The sequence below is a fragment of the Lampris incognitus genome, chromosome 1 (assembly GCF_029633865.1).
Source record: "Lampris incognitus isolate fLamInc1 chromosome 1, fLamInc1.hap2, whole genome shotgun sequence".
Classification (NCBI taxonomy): Eukaryota; Metazoa; Chordata; class Actinopteri; order Lampriformes; family Lampridae; genus Lampris; species Lampris incognitus.
The window spans coordinates 129,863,713-129,882,683 of NC_079211.1; the positions used below are offsets into that span (position 1 = coordinate 129,863,713).

Sequence of the window (18,971 nt, forward strand, 5' to 3'; positions counted from 1 at the left end):
TCTTTCAATTTATTATTAATGTAAGACCACAATGTAGTTGGCTTACCTGAATTTTTTAAACTGTGCATGCGAAAGGATATTGGACACAGTGAAATGGATATTATTTAACAATAAAGATAGTGAAATGGTTTATGTTTGGGAGACTTGAAACAATGGCTATTTATAAGTTGGGTCTGTTTACCCTCACAAACTGAACATACAGCCTTGTAATCAATAGGGATGCAATGGTTCAACAAGCCGACGGTTCGGTTAGTGGTTCGGTTTCTGGGTCATAGTTTCAGTGTGGTTTGTTTTGCACATTAGGGAGAAGAAAAACGTTACCATTTCCAATATTCTCTGTATTTTCTCTTATTTGCAAACATAATACTTTCTTCCATTCAGAGATTTGATATATGAAATCAATATTCTTTCAAACGCAAAAGTGTTACTTAGCCTATTTAAAACAAACATCAATTATAAAATAATTAGGTATACTTTTTCTAAAGTAAAAGTGCCACTTTGCCTACTATTTAAAACAAACAAAATACTTAAGTATAGCTACATTTTGTGAAACATAAATTCAGCCTGCATTCGTCATCAGCTAAGTATGTGCTTGTATGGCTCTCATACAGGGGACGTGTTTGTAATACTGCATTTTTCATCTCCCAGTTCAGAATATACTGAAAACTCACGGTCAGGTAACTCTGTCGCCCTGTAGGTCCAGTCATCACTGGTGAGAGCTGTGTAGGATGTTTGGCTGGGTGGTTCTCAATTCCCTCGTATGTCTGTTCATAGAGCTCAGAGATTACTTTGTTAGTAAAGTGCATGTGGGAGGGCAGAATATAACGTGGCTCAAGCTTTTTCACCAAATGGTGAAATCTCCACCACTAACAACTGAAAATGTCTGTAAATCCTTAGCTATGAACACCCAAACAGCTTTGGTTATTTCTTTGTATTCATCTTTATTTGTCTGAAAGGTCTTCTGAAAGGCAGCGGGAAGGAGAATTTGTTGCTTCTTCCCTATTGAGTCTGACTCTTTCCTCGTTCCAGCCAGGGATGTTTGGGTGATGCCGGCGTAGATGCCCTATCATTTTAGATGTATTACAGTTAGCATACCTGACATGTCAAGCAATGCTTACAGACGGGTATTTTTTTGTTGTTGACGACAATCACTCCCTTGCTATTGAAGTCAACGCTCAATCTAAAATGCTTCCACACAGCTGACTTAAAAGATGATTGTGCATCCTCAAACTTTATATTTTCTCCTCCGTCTACACACTGTATTCTTGTCTCTTAGCTTTCATTTCGTTTCCCTCTTTCCAGTTCAACCTACATGACTCGTCATTGGTATACTGACAGTTCATTGGACAGCCACTCTCCGGGGATAGGGGGAGGGAAGGGAGAGTCCTGCATGCACACAGCTTAACAACTTCTGTTTCCTCGTGGAACATAAAAACTGCGGCTCACATGTGCAAACCGGGAGGTGGTTTGTGTAGCGAACGATTCGGTTTTTTACGGTTCGGTTTTGCATCCCTAGTAATCAGATATGTTCACAAGGCAATGTCACTGACAGCCATGACACTTGTTTAATGTCATTTGAATACTAAACAAGTGAATGACCTCATTTGCATTTTTTTTATCACAAAAGAAGACATGAGTGGATAGAGGCAGGGTTTTCCTATGATAGTTTTCATAATGTCATAAGCTTGAAAGCTTATGAAAGTTATACCCTCTTCATTTCAACTTTTCTATACTTTAACCACAAGCGAACCACTTAAACTATAACGTTTAACACTAGAACGACCGGGATTTCACCCCTATCTAAAACGACAATGGGCGGTCAAAATGACCGCCAGTTTTTAAGCTCTATATTCTGTCAAGATAAATAATCAATTGAGTTATTAATGTATTGCATATGTTAATATGTCTGTTAGGAAATGACTGACACCAAAATTAGAATTTTAACAGCTATAATACTATTTTTAAAACAATTTAAACTTAAGAGAGACATGGTCGAACGTGAATAGCAAAATTGAAAAAGTGAAAATATTACCTGAAAAACAAAACGGAAAACACATACTGCTAATCTGACAAACGTAACAAGGCCTATAAAACATGAAATGTAAAAAAAGAACTGAAAATAACCATTGAAACAGTCCCAAACAATGACCGAAACTTAAAAACTACTAGAACGACCACAGTTTTAAAACTCTATATTCTGTCAAGACAGATACCCAATTGAGATATTAATGCATTGCATATGTTAGTATTAGTATGTCTGTTAACAGGGTTGCTGTGGGATCTTAAAAAGTCTTAAATGTGATAATCAGAATTGGGCCTTAAAAAGTCTTAAATGTGATAATCAGAATTGGGCCTTAAAAAGTCTTAAATTTGATCTAAAATGTGTCTTTTGGTCTTAAATATGATTTTGATAAGCCTTAAAAATATAACTTCTCTGTATCAGGTTAAATGTGTTTGAGGGAACTGTCCGGGCTGCAACGTAAGCACTACAGTAATAGTTCTGCTCCAATAATCCGTATTGGAAGAAAACAACATGGAACCCATAGTCATTACTTTGCAGCTCCCCAGTCAATTTATCGGAGAACACTGAACTAGTGTTTAATGTTTGTATCCTGTAGCGTGTGTCATGCTGTCAGTCCGAGCCAAGAGATAAATGAATGCTGAAGTCTTTAACTTCTGTCTGTTACTTTTCTAACTTCATGGGGAAGTGCAAAGTCAACTACCAGTGGCTGGAGAAAAGCACCTTTAGTGCTTGGTTGAAACTGGTGGAGGGGAATGTTTTTGAAGCCTGCTGCATTTTACGCAAGAAAACTATTAAACTCGGGACACGGGGGGGGGGGGGCTGTAAAGGCTTTAGAATCGCATGGTAAGTCAGAGAAACACAAGATCCAACTGAAAAGCTAACAACAAATGCCTGCCATCTGTTCGGTGTTCGCCACTGCTGCGGGAGTGTCAAGTGCAGCAGCTCCTGTAACAACATCAGGGATAATCGACCTCCGGACGACGTTTGGGTCTACACCAACCCCAAAAGTGGAGGTGCTTTGGACACTAAATACTGTAGCTAAACACCATTCCTACAGCACCAACGAGGGCATAGGTGAGCATTTTAGAAGCATGTTCCCAGATTCAGAAGTAGCAAAAACATTTGCGTACGGTGGTGACAAAACTGCCTACATCACGAAATTTGGTTTAGCGGAATACATCAAGAGAGACCTAGTCTCTAAAGTAAACCGTTCGTTATCATGTTTGATGAAAATTTGAACCAGACAACCAAAACCAAGCAGCTGGATCTACATGTATGTTTCTGGGAGGAGGGGCAAGTTCAGTTGAGGTACCTGGGGTCATAGTTTATGGGACATGCAAAAAGCACAGGATTTGCTGGAACATGTCAGAGTAAGTAATCAATTATTGACCATTACATTTTTATATGTATTTAACATATTTAGTTATTGGTATTTAGACATACATTCGATTTCAGCAATACTATGAATAACACACACACACACACACACACACACACACACACACACACACACCTACACACACACACACACACACACACACACACACACACACACACACACACACAAACTTTCCCCAAACTCCATTCATACCCCCCACACATAATTTGTGATCTGTAGGAGGTGCCTGTACTGTAGTTGTTTTTTTACTGCATGTCCATTGGAAGAATTGTTCTGATGGAACGTGAAGTTGTTCTTGGTGAACATTAATACATTTACTTTGTAAGTAATTCTAGGACTTTTTGTGTTCTTTCATAGTAATTTTCCTTCATTCTTTTTTTGCCATTAAATAGGTCTTAAATTTTATTGTAAGTGGTCTTAAAAAGTCTTGACTTTAACCTGTTGAAACCTGCAGGAACCCTGGTTTAGAAACGACTGACACCAAAATTAACATTTTAACATCTTTAATACTATTTTTCAAACTATTCAAAATCGCCGCTGTCCAACGCCTGTAAATACTGCAACACCTCGGTGGTCATCATGGTGCGTCTGAAATGGCGGCTGTACCCAGACATGTTGGCAATAAGTTTAGGGGTGGTGTGGTGGTCTATTCCGTTGCCTACCACCACAGGGATCACCGGTGCGAATCCCCGTGTTACCTCTGGCTTGGTCAGGCGTCCCTACAGACACAATTGGCCGAGTCTGCGGGTGGGAAGCTGGATATGGGTATGTGTCCGGGTTGCTGCACTAGTACCTCATCTGGTCGGTCGGGGCGCCTGTTCGGGGGGGAGGGGGAACTGGGCGGAATAGCATGATCCTCCCACGCCATCTTCCCCTGGTGAAACTCCTCACTGTCAGGTGAAAAGAAGCAGCTGGCGACTCCTCATGTATCGGAGGAGGCATGTGGTAGTCTGCAGCCCTCCCTGGATCAGCAGAGGGGGTGGAGCAGCAACCGGCACGGCACAGAAGACTGGGGTAATTGGCCAAGTACAAGTGGGACAAAAAGTGGTGGGGGGGGATCAAGTTACTATTACTCTGCACTGGAGAACACTAATGTGTTTCTAGGACAGAGCAATGAACTTCACAGAGGAAATGACGGGACCAACACATGTCATAAATAGTGACGTGCACGATGCGCAGATTACGTGCGGCCATTTTGACCGCTCATGGTTGTTTTAGGTAACTCTTATAACTTTTTTTGTGCAATTGATCTAAAACTCATTTTAATGCAAATAGTATATGCAATTTTAGGAGCATTCCGGGAGTGGCAGATCTGTATCTTTTTCCCCCAGAAAGTTATTAAACTTTGAAAATCCAAAACCGCCAAATTGATGGCCTTGTTTGTTCTAGTGTCAAGTGGTTCACTTGTTTACTGTTAGAATCATGGACGCTGACATTGCGTATGGTGAACACAGATTGATTACACTGTCAATGCTCAGTTTGCATTGGTTTACAGTTTTCTGCAATAACATGGAAATAAGGACAAATAAACACAAACCAGCAGAGAACAAGGTTGGAAAGGCTTGTTTGAGGACTGTCACTTCCACGATCAGGTAGTGACAACAGCACGTGTTGAAAGAACAGACTTACCAAGACTGATTATTCAAAGAATCAGTGTACACCCAGAATAGAGAGCAGGCGAAGTATTGCTATTAGCTGATTACTTGAAGTAATGGGGTTATTGGTTTCCACGTGAATTTACTCAGTGCTAGGTTACTGAGCCCGGTGTGAGCAGTGGCTAGCTGTACAGGAGAGGAGAGAGTGCAGTCCCAAATCTCACCATGACTACAACAGCTAGCATTAATGACAGGAAAAGAGAGATGGTGAGTGATATGAGTAATAGCTTAGCACAAAAGATAATGTTTGCCCAGCCTTATTGAGTCTGCCTTTTTTCTCTTGTGTCAGTTGAGCCAACAAGGGCTTCTCCATTTCTATTTTAACAAGAGCGTATGTATGGGTGCTATTTGATTGGTTTGGGCACTTGAAGGCCGAGTGCTAATAAATGCCTGTAATTTGGGAAGATGAAGATCGTTAGGCTGATGTGCTCAGGGGAAGAAAAGGGCCTGTAAGTAGCAGGTTGTTCTGCTGGAGCTGGAGGATCATTTAATCTTATTGAGTTATGGCTTTGATTTCTTCTCTGTTTTGTTTTCTGGGGGTAGGGGCATTGTTGAGCCATTGCAAATGGAAAAAGGTGCCTTGATGAGTGAGAAGTCTATTTTGATCATGCATTCCTTCTCCAAGCAATTTTTCTCTCTCATCTCTTGGTTTCCATCAATTTTGTTGTCCTTTTACATTTCCTTGCTAGGAGTTATATGTACCAAGTCATTTGTTCAGGTGGGTATGTCAATAGAGTAACAGAGTGGGGGTTACCTTCAGCAAGACACACGCCTTAAACCAAAGGCATTAATGGCAGGAAGGTTATGTCTTGTACCAAAAAAAGGAACAACTCTAATCATTTTAAATATGAAGTAAGGCTTTTTCCTGTTTGTGCGTTGAAATGTTGAAGAAAGTTTTTGGTTAGACTGCATGTTTGCACTAATCTGAACCCTAACCCTCAAAGCCCAGACAGCCAGGAAATGGATGAGGAAGTGATCATGGGTGTGAAACAAACCTTGAGAGGGTATAGGCTGTCCATATGGTGTGCTAAATTTGATGTCAGGCAAAGTGACTATATAAATGCACACCTGTTTGCTTTTCTGTTTTTTGCACCAAGGCATGTGTGTTTACAAGTGTGTGTAGATGAGTCTGTGCATGTGTCTACACAGTATATCTAGTTACCGGGGATTACCCTTGTAATGGAGTGGGTTGTTGTCATTGCTTCTCTCAGCATGGGCAGCAGCAGCAGCAGCAGCAGCAGCAGCAGCAGCAGCAGCAACAACAACAACAACAACAGCAACAGCAGCAACAGGTGAATCGCAGCAGCCAGGAGGAAAAGGAAGAGAAGGAGAAGGAGGGAGAGAGGGAGGAGGAGAAGACTGAAGCCGAAGACAAAGAAGATGGAATGAAGTGAGTCTCATTCCATCACTTTTTTTTTTTTGTAATTTTATTTTAAATGAAACCTTTAAAGAGAGATACCTACACACCACATCAGTACAAACTTATGTTAACAAATTTTAGGCTTTATGTTTTTGTGTGGGCAGCATGGCGGCACAGTGGTTAGCGCGGTCGCCTCACAACAAGAAGGTCCTGGGTTCGAACCCCAGGGTTGTCCAACCTTGGGGCTCATCCCAGGTCGTCCTCTGTGTGGGCTTTGCATGTTCTCCCCGTGTCTGTGTGAGTTTCGTCCGGGTGCTCCGGTTTCTTCCCACAGTCCAAAGACATGTAGGACAGGTGAATCGGCCATACTAAATTGTCCCTAGCTGTGAATGTGTCGGCCCTGTGATGGCCTGACGGCCTTTCCAGGGTGTCCCCCTGCCTGCCGCCCAGTGACTGCTGGGATAGGCTCCAGCATCCCATGACCCGAATTTGGATAAGCGGCTTGGATAATCGATGGATGGATGTTTTTGAATAAACAAATGAGTATTAACCCAATGTTCTTTATCGAGCATTCTGTATGATAAACAATCATCATTCTGTACCTTGTATCAAGCTTGTGGAGGAAATTTTGAACTGTGGAGAGTGAGAAAAGATGGGGGTTGATGACATAATGCCTGATTTGAACCAGATTGGAAATCACAAGGACCCAATTTACACCTGTTATTATCATGTGATCTGCATGATAATAATAGGTGTAAATTTTTATTATTATGTTGTCTGGATAATGAATGACCCTTTCATGCCCTTTCTTTTATACCTTCCATTTAATGTGTGTTCTCATTGTGTGTACTGTGTTGGCATTTTGATCAGATATGATTTTTCGAGCATGCTGTACAAAGAGAATGAGTGGGTAGGAAGATTTTCTGTTATCAAATATTTTCCAAACAAAGGGATGTCACGAATTTTGTCATTTTAACCTCACTGATGTTCAGAAAGTACAAGATGTTTTGCCGCAGTCATATCTGTAACTGCTCTGAAGTTATCTGAATGCCAGAGTTTGGTGAGTCGAGTGAATGGCAACCTTCAGAATAATCCTCAATATGTTTAACCGCGGTCTGTGGGGACAATGCTTCTGTATGGCGGAGATCTGATCATAATGCGAGCCAGACTACCTCCAGAGGTGGTCTGGAAGATATGGTCTTTGTGTGCTACCTGCATTTTATACCTTACATTAGTATGTGCTTTTCCCTATTCAGACAATTTACCTGGATTCAGATCACATGATTACACTGTAAAAAAGGGTCTAGTACACTGTATGCACCACTACTGAATGATCCCCAAGGACAGAATTTTCTTTCCTTGTTTTTCTAACACACAGTTTCAGGATTGTTCCAGGTCAGGCCACAGCAAATTAAGCAAGTTAGATTTGGCTTGGTGCAGCTGATCTGGAAAGCTAATCATTCTCATCTTTTTCAGCTCCCAAGCAGTTACTCCCTCACCTTCGGCCAGACTTTCCATCTACTGCAGTCAGGCGTCTAGTCCTTCTCCCCAGTAAAACAGCTGTTTTCCTGTTTTTTAAGTCTCCCCTTCCAACCTGCTACCAAGTCTCATTTTTGAATTCATGGACCACTTTTAATTTTTTTGTAGTGGATGAAATATATGATTAGCATAGCAGTCAAGAGAGGTTTAAAGCAATGTCCTCAGGCATAAAACCTGTCTAACAAATGACAAATTTAATACAGATGGTGTTTATTGTTCCTAAACAATAACACACAACATTCATCATTTGCACTCTGTTAGCTAAGGCTGTAGACTATGGTACTTTACTTAATTGGTGGCAGGACTGTTGTATTGCAGACTAGGAGATGTTGATGAAAGAAATCTGGTGTCTCCTTGCTATGAGGCATGGCCAAGGGACTCCATGTGTTCCTTTCCACTTTCCTGTCACCTCTGGCACAGCTGGCTCTACTATATTTAGGGTGCCAGCAGCTCCCCTCAGCAAGATTAATGAAGTAGGGTGAAGATGAATGGAGGAGCAGAGGGTTCTGCTTCACTGCCTGCCTCATGACATGCCATAGTGCTGATGTTAATATACTGCAAAAAAAAGCTCTTGTACCCAGGAACTGTCATTTCCTTGTGTGTGTATCTGTGTGCGCACACACAGCATATCTTGTGTGAGTTTGCAGCATTTTCTAGTCCCTCTTCATCTACAAATGTGTGTGTGCACTTAGGTGAGTGTTAGGAAACTTGTGAGAATGATGCTCAAATTAAGATCAGAATGATAAAGTTGGTTTGTTCTTGGGTCTGATATAAATGGTTGCCAAACAGTGTAGCCAATATTGCCCTTTCAAAGATTCATTAGGGATCGGTGGATCTCAATGTTGGTGCCGTGTTTCCATTGATAAGATCTTGGCATGGTAACCTGCGGTTATCATTTAGAATTTTTGTCATTTTGACATTTGCTGTACACTACATTTTTGGGTAAAACAGTTCTAAACAATCAGTTTAAAATCCCAGTGAACACTAAAGTCTAGATAGGGTCATATCACAAATGGGGATACATAATTATGTTTAAAAAGACCCATGGTAATTACTTTACCAAATGCACCATTATTATCGATCGGTAACAATTGGTGGTGATAAATTGTTATGGGGGGGGGGTTTAGTACGTTTTGCATTCTATAACAGCTTTGACCAAAGAATGAAAATAATTGTTTAGATACCAAATGCCAAAATTACCCAGTTATCTACATCAAACCAAAAAACCTTGTGTTAGTCAGACCTCCGTTTCGGTGTGTGTGATGGAGAGTGAAAGGCAGTGACAGACTATGTTGTATATTTCCCCAAAGGGATGACACCTCTGGAGAGGATGGAGAGGACAAAGAGCCCACGGTAACTGTCAAGGGTCGACGCACGGCCAACAGCCAGGGCCGCCGCAAGGGCCGCATCACCCGCTCCATGACCAGCGAGGTGGAGGAGACTACCACACCACCCCTCAGCAGTGAGCTAGGTCAATCCAGCTACATACCGCACTACTCTTCCGCCAGCGCACTGGTGCATGTTTGGCATGTTTTCAAAATGTAGACACTAATGGCTAGCTGTTAAAAGCACACCACATACAGTGCCTTGCAAAAGTATTCAGCCTCCTTGACAGTCATCACTAATTTCTGGATTATGAAAGATACTCACACATCTGTTCCTGAAATATTATTTTTGTGAACCCATAAGCTCTAACAGCATGTTCCCAAAGCCAAAATAATTTATCTTTCGCTGACTTTTTGTAAATAAATTAAAAACTAAAATACAGTGCTTGCATAAGTATTCAGCACCCACATATCAATATTTTGTAGAGTACCTTTTTGCCGCAATAACAGCCATGATTCTCTAGTGGGTAAATATGTGTAAGCTTTGCACATTCTTCTGGAGTAATTTTTGCCCATTCTTCTTGGCAGAATTTGTACAGGTCTTGCAGGTTTCGTAGGATGGCAATTTCCAGTCTGTGCCACAGATTTTCAATGGGGTTGAGGTCTGGACTTTGACTTGGCCACTCCAAAACGTTCACCTTTTTGTTGCTAAGCTATGCCATTGGTGCTTTAGCCTTGTGCTTAGGATCATTGTCCTGCTGGAAGGTGAATCTTCTCCCAAGCTTCAGTTTTATGACAAACTGCAACAGGTTTTCTTCCATTATTTCCCTGTATTTAGCTCCATCTATTCTTCCCTCAATTTGAATAGGTTCCCAGTGCCTGCAGATGAAAAGCAACCCCATAGCATTATGCTGCCGCCACCATGCTTCACTGTAGGGAGGGTGTTTTTTAGGGTGTGCGCAGTGTTAGGTTTGCGCCACACATAACACTTGTGAGTTTTGGCCAAAAAGCTCAATTTTCGTCGCATCTGACCACAAAACTTTTACCCACATCCCAACTGGGTTCTCTCGTGCTTGGTAGCAACTCCAAATGTCCTTTGATTGTGCATAGTTTTGAGCAACAGCTTCTTTCTTGCCACCCTCCCATACAGACCAGATTTATGGAGAGCCCGTGATATGGCTGACTCATGCACATTTACTCCAGTTTCAGCCACTGACCTCTGGAGCTCCTTCAAAGTGATTGCAGGATCATCTGTGGCTTTTCTCACCAGCCCCACGTCTTACTCGGACACTTAGCTTTGAGGGATGGCCTGTCCTACAAAGTGTCTGGTTGGTGTGATACAGCTTCCACTTTCTGACAGTGGATCCAACTGTGTTCCGTGGGACATCCAAACACTTTGATATTGTTTTGTGTCCCTTTCCCGCCTTCTGCATTTTAATCACTTCGTCTCTTACTTCAGTATTATGCTGCTTTGTCTTCATTTTTTGATGGAGTTCATGCCCGGCTAATGAACTTCACACAGAGTGTTTTTTTTTTGTACCCGTAAATGAGACCCTTACTTTAATATCTTACAGGTGCACACCAATTATGTCCAATTGTGTTTTGCTGAGTTTGTTTTAGGAATAATTTGTCATTTGTGTAAACTTGGAGCTTTCAGAAGGGGTTGAATACTTATGCAAGCACTATAGTTTTTAATTTTATTAATAAAAAGTCAGCAAAACAACTTATTTTGGCTTTGGGAACATGCTTTTAAAGCTTATGGGTTCACAAAAATAATATTGTTCAGGAGCAGATGTGTGAGTATCTTTTATAATCCAGAAATTAGTGATGACTGTCCAAGGGGTTGAATACTTCTGCAAGGCGCTTTACATTTATTGTAATAGGCAGCTGGAAAATGTGCAGTAAGAATGAATCAAATTTTATATAAATAAATGTCCATCATAACTAAGTAAAAAAAAAAAAAAAAAGCCAATGAGGTATTGTATAAAGTGTCCATCAGGTGAGACTACTGCAAACCTAAAAACATTGGTGTGGACACTTTTTCTTTTCTTTTTTTTTCATCTTAAGCAGTACATAATTTTTTTCTGCATTAAAATTAGCACTGTAATGTACAGGCTACAAACAATCCTAAGAACAGTGAGGAAAGTCCTCTCTCGTTGCCCCATCACTATTGTGCTCCATTTGTTGACTCCTGTCCCACACCACAAGAGTGCACTGTCGTTCCTTAGGTCTTTATTTGGGTCAGTCTTTCAAATTTAAACTCGAACTGTTTGCTTAAGTGACACTGATAAATGCCTCAGTATCACAAATGTGAGTTACTATAGCACTCCACTATCTTTCTCTAATGAATGCCTTGTTGTCTGATGAGAATTATCAAGAGCTATGTAGTGTCTGTGTAAGCGCAATCATTTAATTTCAGGCTCTTAACAAAAACCTAGAGTATTATTGAAGACAAACATATAAACTGTGATAGCAATAGCCCCCCAACCTCAACTCTTTGTTTTCTTGCAGATGACAAGTCAGCCATGCACACGATAACATTCTTGCTTCAGGCTATTAGAGATTTTTCATGTTTCAGCACTTGTGTGTGTGCACATTGCGGTTGCTCCTGCTGTGCAGGGTTAGTCACTGGGATTCCCCAGGTGGCTTGCGCCGGAGGGGCTCTCATCAGCAACTCTCCACAGCCACTGTTTATTCTCCACTGCCGGTAGTGCTAGCCAGCCCAGTGTGCCCTTCACAGGACAATATAGAGGACATGCCAGCAAAAGCGCCTGCTCTGCTGTCTGCCAAACAGGCCAGGGTCAGCCTGGCTTGTGGTGCACACAGCTAGAGAAGCCAATTGTTATGTCTATAATCATTAACTGACATTTCTCCTGGGTTTCCTGCTTCCTCCACGTAAAACAAACAGTCCCTAACAACCCACGCTGCAGCACCTCAGTAGCGAGCACCAAAGGTTCCCCTGCCCCCAACGGCCTTTCTTATTTTTATTCTTTCTCTCTTTCTCCCTTCCTCTTCTCAGTCACTCCCTAACTGACTGACAATTATGCTTCCCTGCAGTCCCCCCTCCTTCCCCCTGTAACTTAGTGGTTCTTTTTTTTTTTTTTTTTTTTGCCTTTCAGCCAATCTGGAGATGAACGAGAGCTCTCGATGGACTGAGGAAGAGATGGAAACTGCCAAAAAAGGTAATACAAATGCAACTTTCCTCTATGTGTGAAGTGTAATTTCATTGCTTTTATCATTTAAAATAAGATTTGACAAAGGAAAGAACTGCAGCGGTGTTTGTTCAAAAGCAGTGATGTGGCTGTGACTTCCTGTTCATAAGGCAGGCGGCCACCACGTGCTGAAAAGCCTATCTGTCTGTCTGTCTGCCTGAGCTGGGGCCATTGCTCTCTGGAACTCTACCTCATCTCTCTGGGTCAAGTTGGCCTGCAGACTCCAACCCCAGGATCCTTTTATCAAGGAAGTGTGTCCCTTATCAGCCAACCCCTCGAACCAAAGGAGTCATTAACTTGGTCTGTTTATTGTCTCTGACTGAAGACTACTTGGCAGCAGAGCCTGTGGCTGATGCACAGAGGAGCCCCGTATTCTGCTCCTGCACTGGCGCTGTGTTTGGCATTACGTGCAGTGTACACATCTCAGTCCCCAGCTCAGTCCAGCTCTTCACCGTAAGGGGTTTCCCAGGCTTACTGCCCCTTGGACAAAGATTTCCTACTGATCTGGTACATTGGTGGGTGATCAGATGTGGTTCACATTTGTGTTATAGTTTTAAAAGACATATTTAAATATACAAGGTTAAAGGGGTCTGGAACTGCCAGGTGTAGGGGTAAGATATATAAACGCATTACTCTACCATAACTCTAATAATGAAAAAAGAACATTGTCATTAAGGTCAGAAAATGTTAGCCTGAGCAGTGTACACATTTTGATAGAACTTGGCTATCCAAATGCATTTTGCCCTCTTGCCATTTTCTGTGTTGTTTCTTTCTTCATGAAATACGGAATGGATAATATCTAATGCTCCTCTTTGCAAATGACTAAACACGATTTCAGTGTGAGCTGTGTGGCTTTATGGCCTCTTCTAGATGACGTGTCACTGTGCCCTATGTGGCTGTCAGTTGTACTGCTGATTTATCTAACCTGGGCCCATGCCACCCGTCTCGCAGATGTGCCTATTACAAGTTCCTATCAGCATGAATCTGATATCGAAACCTGAGGAGTTTAAGGGGTGTTGTGTTATGTCCATCTCTCGGCATGCTTGTGTGTGCAAGTGTGTGTGTTTTCTCCTGTAGTCGAATGGGTGATTTGTGATGACTGGTGCTGGCCCAGTTTGAACATGGGCCCTGTGTAGTAATCCTTGTTAATGTCTTCAATTCCATTCTCCTGCAGTGGGATTAGTGGGGCGCTCCATCCCAGGGGATTTGCCTGGCAGCTCGGTGGGAGTGGGGCTTCTGTGAAGGGCTTATGAACCATAACAGCAGGGCCCCAGCCACAGAGCCAAGGGGGTAAGGGTATGGGTTGGGGCTGAGGAGGAGGAGTGGGTTCTGCCATTTTTCATCAGTCTGTAACTACACTGAACCCAACACCTGCCGGAAGGGATTCCCCTTCCAAGGGCTCTTTTTCAGTGAGACTTTAGGTGGGTGTATCTTGATCACACACTGTATTTCACTTAACCTGAGATATAAAGATAAGGTGTACTTTTTGTTAATCCCCGTGGGGGAAATTCTTTTTCTGCATTTTAACCCATCCCAACACTTGCTGGAAGCAGTGGGCAGCTGTGTAGCTAGGAGCAATGGGCAGCCACCGTGCGGCGCCCTAGGGACCAACTCCCAGCGCTTCTTGCCATGCCTCGGTCAGGGGCACTGACAGGAGCATTAACCTTAACATGCATGTCTTTGATATGCCAGGCAAGGTGCATGCCCATCTGGCACTTTTCCAGCATATGTTTAATGAGGCTTATGTGTCCTGATGCTTATCTGTTAGCCCTTTGTGCAAAACAGATCTTGATAATGGCATTTACTGTAACTGGCAGGACATCGGCATTTCAGCATGTTGGGGCCAGGGCTTCCCTTCGATGCTGGCTTGACCAAACCCAGTGATGGGTTGCTCTTGTCTTCACTACTGATAAAAACAGACTTCTTAAACGAGGGATGGCCAGGCTTTTTAAAGCCTCTTTCCTACGTCCTGCAGCTTTCCTAGCGTATGTAATATGTTTTGTTAAAGGTAGACCCTGTGTGCAGGCTTAATTACCAGTCAGAGCAGTGTGTCTGTGTTGAGCATGTGTCTTTGTGTTTTGTGTGTGTGTGTGTGTGTGTCTGCACTCCTTGGCTAGCGTTTATGTAAGTGCATTAATCTGGCAGGCTTTGCTTGGGTGCAGGCAGACAGCTGGATAATGGCCCCCCTCTGCCTGCTCTCTTTGAGCCCATTTATAGGACCAGCAGGTTGGTAGAGGACTACATCAGTGCAGAGGGTTCTCTCTCTCTCTGTCTGTCTCTGTATCTGTCTCTCTCTCTGGAATGGGATATGGCATAGGCCCATATTGGCAGGAACTGTGGAAGATTTGGCAAGCATCTCCTTTCCCCAGTCGCGTTCTCTCTCCCTCACACTGTGTTGTTGTAGACTGGAGGGAGGTCACATTCAAGATGAAAAGCAGGTCAGTCAGGAAAAAATGTGAAAGCCTATTATGCTTTCTCATGGTATCAACATCATCTCTCTCTCTCTCTCTCTCTCTCTCTCTCTCTCTCTCTCTCTATCTCTCTCTCTCTCTCTCTCTCTCTCTCTCTCTCTCTCTCTCTCTGTCTCTTGCGTGTGCCCTCTGTCCTTCTCTTGCTCTCTTTCACTCTCCTCTTGCCTCCTCTCTTCTCTGTTTACCCTCAGACTGGCTGAGTGTGTGTGTATGTGTGTGTATGTGTGTGTTTGCTAGAGTATTAACAAGTGAGACAGAGAGAAAGAGGTTGAGTCAGTGTTCACTCACTCATGCATTTGTGTGAGGTACGTGTGTGTGTGTGTGTGTGTGTGTGTGTGCGCGCAGCTCTGCCTGCTGGCAGAGTGAGGCAGGGGGAGGGACAGATGGGGGGGGGGGCGAGCGAGAGATAGAGGAGAGATCAGATGAGGGGAGAGAGAGGCTGAGCATGTAGCACCGCCCCACAGTCCCACTTTCCTGTGGAAGTCTTCCCAGACAACCGCCATTGGGGAGAGACACGGCTGAGAGGAACGGACTAGCCCTAATAGAAACACAGGGAGACGGAGGGTGAGTGGAAGAGAGAGAGGAAAAAGAAGTGAGGGGCCAAAAAGGAGGGGAGAGGCCAGGAGCATGTGCTGTTTGGAGCATGTCAACCTGACACCAGCTCAAGTATCAAAGCCTGCAGGAAGGAGGAGTGCCGAGGCTGCCCTGTTTTCTTTCCCTCTGTACTGGATCGGGAACGCCCAGCCTGAAGTGCTTTCCTGCCGCGTCTCTGGAGATCAGACAGCCTGATAGCACGATCCAGAGCAGGGGCACCAGGGGGCACGCAAAGTGACAGGCACGTGAAAGACAGGGGCAGCCGCGGGCAGCCGCTCTCCTGACATTCCAGGTGTGGATTGGATCATCACTATCACTGGGAGGGGCTAATGGAAATGCATACTCTTGATTGGATGTTGATGTGATACCACCTGCTTCAGTATTGCTGCAGCTGATTGGCTGATGGCTCCATGCAATGTTGTTAGTGACTGGGCCCTGAGGCCATTGGAACTGGAGTTGCTTGGGATTGTTGTTCTTGTGTTTACATAAAAGTGAATGGAATGGACTGGATAGGACTAGTGGTCATAGCCAACTGACCCTTGACTCTCAGTGAACCAAACTGCAGTGACATTGCTTCAGGTCCATAACTGGGGTGGTTGTGCGTGTGCGCACGCGCATGTGTTATGACATAGTATAGGGTTTCTGACTGTCTTGTTTGCCGTTAAGTTGTCCCTCCCACCTCATTGGTGGTAGGCTGTAAAAAGTTAATAGGTGTTGATCACATGTCCCACTCCTCTTAGAATGAGTCAGGACGACCAGTGCTCCTTTCTTTTTCTCTTGCATGGAGAGGCCTGCCTGGCCTCACTTTCCATGGCATTAATGAATATTTCAGCCAAAATACTCACTTCACTTCAACACTTGACAAGTTGTAGGTGCGTAGCGGCTGTTACACAGCAACTGCTCAGACTTGAAGATTACCTTTGCATGTAACGGTAGATCCTTTTTATACTGGCATTGATATCTTTTTGGCACGGCAGTGAGTGCTCCCACTTCTCCCCACATTTGCTAGTTGAAGTGTGGTTTCTTGCCTTTTTTGGCAGAAATTTTCTTTTTATCAGTAGGTGTGTAACAGAGGTTCTGTAGACTTATGTTAGATACAGAGATAAATACATTGCAGAGGATGGGTTGCGATGAAAACCAGTTTGCATACAGTTTTCTCAATACTACCTTGTACTGGTTGCAGTCTTATTTGGGATAACATGATTTATATGCATCTTGATATTGACTATCCCCACACATGTTAAACAGAACTTTTTGGGTATTGTCATGGAACCAGAACTTACAGACAGCTAAAATCAAGAAATAATGAAAAAACAGAATGAGGCATTTAGCTGCCTAGTATTCCAACTTATTTTCTGCTTAACCCTATTGCCATATCAGGGCTTGTGAAAAATGTGGATTGCTGATTGTAGCTTTATTGCACTTTCTTTTGCTAACTCTTAAAAAAAATTGTCTTTGCTGTGAATAAGAGGGGAACATGAATGATAGGGTTGCATACTGCTCGCCTGTGGAGCAGAGGTGGGCGTGTTTTCCTACCACCTCCATTAAGCTATAGATGCAGAGATCTCTGAACCCATGTCCAAGGTTGTCCCAGGAGGTGTTTGCTCACTGCCCACTGATAACGGCACTCCCCCTTTGAGAGCTTGTCCTAGGAGCTGTCAGGCTGGCACAAGAAATGAGTGGGTGGCGTAAGCTAAGAGCCTTGCAGCACACACTGTTAATGAGCTGCCCTTAGCTGACTGCAGACCTTTGGGGGAAAAACTGGAGCACATTGTACACTGTCTTTCTAACTCACTCACTTTCACTCAGACTACTCTTTCTTTCCTCCTGTTCAACACACACATGCACGCACACAGACAGAGAAGTAGTGTATGTGCATCCCATGACAGGTTGATCTATCACAGCTCAAGCCCAGTGGGTGCCTCTGGACTCTTTGTAAGGTGCAATCATGTGGTTGACTGGGTAAAGGACTAGGGCTTCTTGGAATTGGGTCACATCAAAGTCGGACAGAATGTGACACACAGTGACCCCAGTGGGGAGAGTTGGTGATGTCATTAGTCGGACTGACAGTCCTTGGCTTTCCCCCCCATCTCTCTCTCTCTCTCTCTTTCTCTCTCTCCTCTCTCTCTCTCTCTCTCTCTCCTCTCTCTCTCTCTCTCTCTCTCTCTCTCTCTCTCTCTCTCTCTCTCTCTCTCTCTCTCTCTCTCTCTCTCTCTCTCTCTCTCTCTCTCTCTCTCTCTCCCCCTCTCTCCCCCCCCCCCAAAAAAAAGCTTACGAAGCACATGGCAGCAAGCCATACTGCTACTGAGAGATGTGTTGTCTTTGTTGGGCTTTCGGCTGGACTACAGTTCTACAACAGCTGTTTTGATGATGGTATTGAGAGATGTGGTAACGTAGGAAGGAGACTCCAGTGTGCTGCACTCCCAACAAAGGGTGACTTTAGATTGTTACTATCAATAAACCAAAATGCTACCTATGCTCAGCCATCATCAGATTATTTAATTTTTTGCACATGCATTCAAAAATTGTGTGATCTTTTATGTGATGTTTGTGTCTGTATGTTCGTGCTGCCGTCCGATGGTCCCATGTCCGGATCATGCTGTCTTTTTATTCCAGGCCTTCTCCAGTATGGTAGGAACTGGTCTGCCATTGCTAAAATGGTGGGCTCCAAAACCGTGTCCCAGTGCAAGAACTTCTATTTCAACTATAAGAAGAGGCAGAAATTGGATGAGATTCTGCAGCAGCATAAAATAAAATCGGTAAGACTCTGTAAGAGTTACAGACCAAACACTTTTGTTTTTGTTTTTTTGTTTTTAAAGAGCAGCGATCACCTGAAGCTGGTGGTCACTGCAAGATACTGTAGGCAAAGAGAATCCTGTTGTGTTTGTAAAATGTAGACTTGTGATCGTAGCTTTCTGCTGGAGAGTTGGCCCCCAATTCCTCGTTTTTGAGTTAGTGTTTGTTTTGATCCAGGAGAAAGAGCGTAAAGCTCGGCGTAAGGGCAAAGCACCGCAGAGTGAGGAGGCCAGTGCCCCGTCTGCAGCGGAGGAGGAGGAGATGGAGGGCTCCGGGGCCAGCGGCAATGAAGAAGAGGCCCCCGAGGATGGAGAAGGTAGGTGGATACCAACTCAATAAGTCACCGACCAAAAGCAAAACACTGTAAAAACCGAAACTTGTAGTCTCTCTCAAAGTAAGGTGAGGTTTAGTTTAACTACAATAATTATTAATTTAACAGTTTCGGTTAACACACATTATGTTTTGGAGCACATTGCTTTATACCCTGAGCTGGACAAGTATAATGGATGTACGTAAGTATGGATATGTTTGTTTTTCATGACCTGGCGTAATTTTGAAGTAAGAAAGAAACATAAACAAAGTTGCCTGAGTCAGCAT

The 18,971-nt window shown here is 43.4% G+C and overlaps 1 protein-coding gene across 1 annotated transcript in view; it reads left to right on the top strand.

The window, feature by feature from the left end:
* The window catches only part of ncor2 (nuclear receptor corepressor 2), a 155,028-nt gene that overhangs the window by 107,671 nt on the left and 28,386 nt on the right, over nucleotides 1–18,971 (top strand). Inside the window, exons 15-19 of the mRNA XM_056294019.1 lie at nucleotides 6,289–6,467; nucleotides 9,287–9,447; nucleotides 12,421–12,483; nucleotides 18,195–18,337; nucleotides 18,552–18,690. Of these exons, the coding sequence (XP_056149994.1) occupies nucleotides 6,289–6,467; nucleotides 9,287–9,447; nucleotides 12,421–12,483; nucleotides 18,195–18,337; nucleotides 18,552–18,690 (685 nt within the window). The remainder of the gene's footprint in view (nucleotides 1–6,288; nucleotides 6,468–9,286; nucleotides 9,448–12,420; nucleotides 12,484–18,194; nucleotides 18,338–18,551; nucleotides 18,691–18,971) is intronic.